Source organism: Triticum aestivum, chromosome 2A (assembly GCF_018294505.1).
Source record: "Triticum aestivum cultivar Chinese Spring chromosome 2A, IWGSC CS RefSeq v2.1, whole genome shotgun sequence".
Taxonomy (NCBI): Eukaryota; Viridiplantae; Streptophyta; class Magnoliopsida; order Poales; family Poaceae; genus Triticum; species Triticum aestivum.
Genome location: NC_057797.1, coordinates 615,239,953 through 615,247,016, shown reverse-complemented (window position 1 = coordinate 615,247,016; position 7,064 = coordinate 615,239,953). Strand labels below are relative to the sequence as shown.

General features: G+C 44.8%; 1 protein-coding gene across 1 annotated transcript; it reads right to left on the bottom strand.

The window, feature by feature from the left end:
• Positions 1 to 326: 326 nt before the first annotated feature.
• Positions 327 to 5,082, bottom strand: LOC123185707 (uncharacterized). The gene is made up of 6 exons (XM_044597540.1): positions 4,690 to 5,082; positions 3,846 to 3,937; positions 2,582 to 3,105; positions 1,244 to 2,470; positions 1,030 to 1,148; positions 327 to 931 (listed from the first exon to the last, which is right to left on the bottom strand). The coding sequence occupies exons 4-6, from the start codon at positions 2,070 to 2,072 to the stop codon at positions 533 to 535; spliced, it is 1,347 nt and encodes a 448-aa protein (XP_044453475.1). The 5' UTR covers positions 2,073 to 2,470; positions 2,582 to 3,105; positions 3,846 to 3,937; positions 4,690 to 5,082; the 3' UTR covers positions 327 to 532.
• Positions 5,083 to 7,064: the final 1,982 nt, after the last annotated feature.

Sequence of the window (7,064 nt, the reverse complement as noted above, 5' to 3'; positions counted from 1 at the left end):
CAACACAAGACAAGGGTTTAGACAGCTCCGGGCCCCGGGAAACATCATCCGGTAATAACCCTATATGTTGTTTGTGGCTAGGTCTCATTATCATCACGAGGGAGTCACCGCATAAGCCGGCTCTCCTCTTAGTTGTGTCTAGCCCTAGCCTTTATTTTCTATCTCCCTCTTGGGGTGTCGTGCCCCTCCTTATATATGTTGAAGGGGCGGGTACATCAGGCAACATGGAGAACTAAATAGTCTATTCAATGGGAAGTAATGCGCCCATAGAAATATCAAATATTCAAATATATTAGGCAAATATCACACAAGACCCAATTGGCATAGCATTCTAAATTATGAGCTCAGCAGTGCACACATAAAAATGAAGTTCTTTAATTCCTAGAATCTTATTGGGAAGACTTCTCTCACAAATCAAAAAGGGAAATTCCACACGGACGCACACACAAACAGTTTGACTCAATGACATAAAGATATGAGATAAAAAAAGTACTTAAGAAAAGACACCCGTGCATTTGGGCCTCCTCAATTATCAATAGTCATTCTCCTCATCTGAATGCATCTCCTCATCATCATCAAACTCCTCTTCTTCAGACTCGAATTCTTCTTCTTCATAAAGTTGTCTTAGTCTCACACTTCTACGTGGCTCAAGCAGTTCATTGCCTCCCATCGCTTCTCCAATGCCACTCCCTGGCATCCCTGTACTATCCATCTCCTCCTCATCATCATCCCTATAGACGACTTCTGCATAATCATCTCCGCCCTCAAAAACAAAACCTTGAGCTTCGGTAGTTTCAGCGGACAAGAGGACATCAATGATCTTCTTCTCCTTGATCATTTGTTTCTTGGCCATCATTCTAGAGTTGAATTGTATGAACACAAGAGAGTTTAGACGTTCTGTAGTTAGCCTATTTCTTTTCTTTGTATGAATCTGCAACGGGAAAAAACATAAGGATTAAGAACATGGGATGTTTTGACATGTGACGGACTACTCTAGCTAGATGTGAGATTAGAGAGTAGGAGACTAACATTTTCGAAGGTACTCCAATTCCTTTCACAGACTGAAGAACTTGAGGTCAATGAGAGGATTCTCACAGCCATCCTTTGTAGAGCTGGTGCTTCAGTTCCATAGAGCCTCCACCAAGATGCTATGAATGAAAGCAGAGAATCAAGTGAACAATGTATTGCATAAATTCTGAATATATACTAAATAAATTGAACTTTACAAAATAACACTGCATACCTGCATTATAATCAAAATTCCGACAACTCCTCGCAAGATTCTTTGCAAATGATCCTTCTCTATTCTGGAACCTCTTTAATTCAAAATTGACAGCTTGATCTTGCTTGTCATCATCACCATAATAAAAGGTCTCCACACAGCTAATGAACCCTTCGGTTATTGTCCCATCATCAAAAATATTAGTATCAGCATAGCTATAATATGGATACAGTAAGTATGCAACCAAGTGCAACGGAGAGTCAAGTCGATCTTTCATCTTTTTCTCAACAATATTAATCACATCTTTGTAACGTGACTCCACATTGCCATAGACTTCCTTGATCTCTTTCTTTGCCTTCACTATTTCTCCATAGACAAAACCCATAGATGGTTTGACATCCCCATCAACCAAACAAAGGACTTTTACCGAAGGCTCGAAGACATTCAGGCAAAGCTTCAAATCTTTCCAAAAGTCCATGCTCATCATGGTAGCTGTTGCTACCTTTCCCTTTTTTGATTTAACTTCTCGTAGTTTGTCCCATCTACCATCAACCACCATCTTCCTCAGTTGATCCTTTTTGTCTAGAAGGCTTTCCAAAGTTAGATAAGCAGAAGCAAACCTAGTGACCCCTGGCCTTATGATCTCTTTCCCTGAAGAGAAGTGGCTCACGCAGTCCAAGCTCCGTGTGTGACCATAGACAAAGATAGTGAATGCTTTTGCTTTTTCAAGTACCTTACTAAACCTTGGAAGATCGCCAATTCCTTGCAACATCAAGTTAATGGTGTGCGTCGCACGAGAGCTCCAAAACATGTTCGGCCGCTTCTCCACCAACATCTTCTTTGCCCCCATGTTATTAGAAGCATTATCAGTCACTACTTAGACCACGTTTTCAGGACCTACTTCTTCAATTGCTTCATCCACTAACTGGAAGATGACTTCACTTGTGTGCGATACAGCCGACATCTCACTCGACCTTATAAAACTAGAACCATCAGCACTGTTTGTGCAAAAGTTCATTATGCTTCTCCTCTTCCTATCTGACCAAGCATCAGTCATAATGGAGCAGTCATTCTTCATCTTTTCAGCATCACGTTCTTGCAGCAAACTCTTCACTCTTGCATGTTCCTCACTTAGCAAAGTCTCTCGAAGGTCATGTTTAGATGGTGGCTCAAATCCAGGGCCAAACCTCCCAATGGCTTCACACATTAACTTGAAATCATCGTTGTCACAAGCATTGAATGGTATAGCTACAAATGCAATACAAACAAAATTAGTAAGTGAGAAGGCAACCAATGGTCAAACATTACAAAGAAGTAAACTATAAATGGCAGTGTGAGTAAAAATAAATATTTAATTACCATGATTGTACACCCATCTAGCCACATACTGTTGCACTTCATGTGTCCTCTTTTTCAAAAGTTCCTTGTTTATCTTCTCTTGATGCAAGGCTTCAGCTTGAGTCAATTTAGGATCAATAGGCCGTGCCCACTTGTCAATAGGACCTAACTTGTGTGGCTCCGCTCTTTCGATATGAGCAGCCTCTACATCTCCAATGCGAGAAATGTTCACACTTTGTCTAAGCTCTTGCTCACGGGCAGTCTTTTCCCTCCTCTTATTAGATGCATCCTCAAGAGATTTCTTGCACCTGTCTTTAGCTTCCTGGGAGCTTTTCTTGCATTTGACCACAGCATTACCAATATGAGCCACATGCTGTTTGTGACGATAAACACCTCCCGTGCTCACATGGTTACAGAACATACACTTCACTTTATCCTTGTTGGAAGCATCAGCTAGACTCCCATACTCCCATCCCACATCATCTGACTTTCTCTTAAGGACATTCTCTTCCTGCGATGCCGGTGTTGCATTTGTGTCGGACATCCTACAAATAATCAAATACACAACAAGTAATAGCTCAGTAATTCGCATCACTGATTCTAAAAAAATGGACCAGATCTACCAAAGTCTAGACCACATGTAGGCATAAATGCAGAGAATAATCAAAGCAAGAACACAATAAAGTTTATTTGTACGTGTATGCGTATGTCCAGATCCTAGAATTGAAGCAATATAAATTATTAAATTATAATATCATAATATATGCAGAGCGATATAAAGTAGGCAAGAAGCTGTATATAGACAAATTCCAAGAAACTTTCTGCCGTGAAGTAAATAGATAATACAAAAACTACCATGGAGGAAACCAAAAAGAACATATTTTTTGCATTGCAACTTACAAGCTAATAAATGTGTAGCATTCGGAAATTATTTTGTCTTGCAATGCTTCATACCGATCCAGAAGCAATTCCCTTTTTATGCCAACTGAACAACCCCTCTGATATAGTAATTTGAAGTATGATGTGAAATAACCTCATATCTGTATATTCAAGATTAACAGCAACCACACTCACGCATATGACCCTATTTTTAGACTAGTGTAATAGTAGCAGCTACTGTGACCGTCCTATTTTGGCATCTTGCAACAGAATATGATCCTTCTTCTGCTCTAGTGCTAGTACTGTCCAGTATCACATCTGGGCATCATGCCACATATATAACTTAATTAACTGAGACAATCAAAGAACGAACGTCATTAACATCAATAGTGCTTAGCCTGATTACCTTCAGACAAGTCGATACTTCCGTTGCTTCTCCAGATGCTAGATATGACTAGCCCTCTTTAACCTCCTCGTAGTATGAGCTGTCGAGAATAACTGCATCAGGGAGTTATAATTACTTTTAGTCATGTCTTATTCCATTAGAAGTGTTCAGTACAGAAATATTCATATGTTCAGTGTGTAGTGTAGTCAGGCCATCTATTGCGGCGGCCAACAGCAGTAGGCGCAGGTCAGGCAGAGGGAGCACTGCACACTGCCGAGCCGGCTGCCAACGAGCATGGGCATGCCGGCGTGCTGCGTTAGACTAGGCAAGACCAGGGGCATTGAGCCAGGCCAGGCGCAGCTTTGACCTCGAGCCTGAGCAAAGTTCTTTCTCCCACAATATTGTTTATGCCCAAATACTAGTTACTTCTTATTTGTTAAATCTTGTATATGCGTGAGCAAATTCATCCATAACAGCATCAAGGTATGTACAAATCAGTTGCAGAACGAACAAAATAACTATCATTTATTTGTTTGACTAGACTATGGTACTCCTACGTGAATTTCTGGTGCTTCTATGACATTTAAATTGTGAGATCTTAGCAAAATGAAATAAAACTGAGTGGCAGCCCCTGAGTTGCAATCCTAGATTCTCCACTGGAGGGATGGATCAAACTACGCCCAATTAGTAATCTAGATAAATCAATATCAATACAGAAACTACAGATCAAGTAATTCCATGTGAAGGATAGAGCAGCAATTAGCAAACTACTAGCAATCCAGGGGACGGTAGAGGCAGCACACAGGCACATAGTACACTGTACACAAGAACAGAGGGGATTGACAAAATCGATTTGGCAGCTCACCTACAGCACGGAAGAAGGCGGGACCTCAGATGGCTGCGTGGGATGGCGGGGATGAAGAAGTCATGGCTGCGTGGTGACTGGTGAGAGGATGAGGTGACTCTCTTCGTCTTGGCAGCCGGAGGACGAAGCAACGACGGAATAGATCGAGCCGCCGCCACCCCTTTTGTGTGTGTATATATATATATGCAAAGCCTACCCTAATCTCTCCTTTCCTTCAGCCAGCAAACTTCCCGCAATCTTCTCCATTTTCTAGCGATCTTCTCGCTCCTTCCTGTCCATGCTTGCAACCTCTCCCGCTCCATCTCCAGTCCGCCTTGCTCTGCCTTGCACCGCCTCCTCGCCGCTTTTCTCCGCTCCATCACACCTAGGCGCACGCCTGGATCCGCCTAAGCGATGGGCTGGCCTAGAGCACCGATTAGGCACAAGGCTACGCGGTGGGCTGTCACCGAGCGCTGAGGCGCGCCGAGGCATACGCTTAATAACGCTTTTTTCAACCTTGGGCGGGTTACATGTAGAGTCCAACTCGGATTAAGACTTAAACTATTCTGACTTTTTTTCATGGGCTTTTTAACGTCTCCGGCTTATTAACCCCAGACGACTCTGTCTGCTGGGTTATGACTGTCTGCCGGGTTATGACTGTCTGCCAGGTTATCATCTGGCTTAACATCTGTCGGGTTATCATTTGACTTAACATCTGTCGGGTTACCATCTGACTTAACATCTGTCGAGTTATCATCTGACTTAACTGTCTGCCTTTACTCTCTGCCGGTTTACCATCTAGTTTATCATCTGACTTAACTGTCTATCTTAACTGTCTGTCGGTTTACCATCCGCCGGTTTACCAAGTCCCAGCCGGGTTATGACTCCGGCCGGGTCATACCGCGGGGTATATCCCCGACAAGTAGCGTCCTTGAGCTCCTGCTCGACTTTGATCACCCTCTCCTCATACCGGCGGCGGGTGGTTTGCTTGGCCTTCAAATCTGCACCCGCTTTATCAGCAGCCGCTTCACTCACCCTCGCCTGCTCTTGTACTTTCGACAGGGGGTCCTCGAGGGTCTCAACCTCGGCCGCACTACCTGCAAGTCATTTACACAAGAAAGTGTGTTAGCTTAAACTCCGCACTCGAATATAATTTCAGGCATACAAATACGTACCTTGCGCCTCATCGAACTGCTTGTTAATAAGGGCGAGGTCATCATCGGCCAACTTCAGCTTCCGTTTGAGCTCGGAAACCTCAGCGGCTGGGCGGTCGCCACCAACAGTGAAGCATGTACATTCAATAGATACGTACGTCACCTTCTGCGATATTCATTCGATCCTATGTTCGGTTTTTTCTTCCAAAATCAAACATAGTCTCAGGGGCTACTATCTGTATACAGGCACACGTTTTTTCATATAAAAGGTGTCTTACATCGCATACCTCAAAGCCTGTCAGTAAGCTGGTAAAGGCTCCATTCAGCCCGCTATTGGCAGACTGAATTTTCTCAACCACCGAACCCATCACGGTACGGTGCTCCTCCACGACGGAAGCATGTCGAAGTGCTTCCGTCAGGGTGTCTGGCGCCTCTGGATTAATGGGGGTTGTCGGTGGAGTCGGCGCTCCCCCTCCTTCAAAGGGGGTTGCCCGCTCGATTTCGGAGCCACACGGGTCTTTGGAATGGTGTTCGACTGGGGGCTAGATTGCTCATGGCCCCCGTCGTCAGTCTCCATAGGGGTTGGTTCCCCCATGTTCTCGGCAGCCGAGGTGTTACCCTCTGGCTCCATATGGACGGCCTCCCGCACCTCTCCATGGCCTGGAGAGGCTTTTCGGGACAATACTTCGGTGTCGTCCATAGCGTTTGGCGGGGAGGATCGCGGAGGTGTCTCGCTCTTCACCATCCCTGGCTCTAGTGAATTCCCTGAAGACGATGATTGGGGAAGATCGCATGTCAGACTGTGCCACATAAGACAAATATATTAGAACTACAATCATAAAGACTGGACATGCGTGTAGTGTCCTTGGGCACTTACGATGCGGCTAGGGGCTTCGACCTGGGGCGCCATTCGGGGAGGGCTTCGGCGTCTGAATCCAAACCATCCGAGAGGGTTATTTTCTCCCTCTTGAACGCCTCCACCCCTCGGTCTGTAGAGGCCACCCTTTTCTTCTTCCTCCCCTTAGGGGGAGAATTGCTCTCTTCTTTGTCCTCCTCTTCGTCTTCATCGCCCTCATGGGAGGAGAGAGCTTCGGTATCTCCGGACACGATGTTCGAAATACCTTTACGGCGGAGACCACCTTTGGCCTCCTTGCTCTTCTTCTTGGCCTTCTTCTCCGGCGCCTGATAAGGCATCGGAACCAGCATCCTCATTAACAGAGGAGTGGCTGGGTTTTCAGGTAG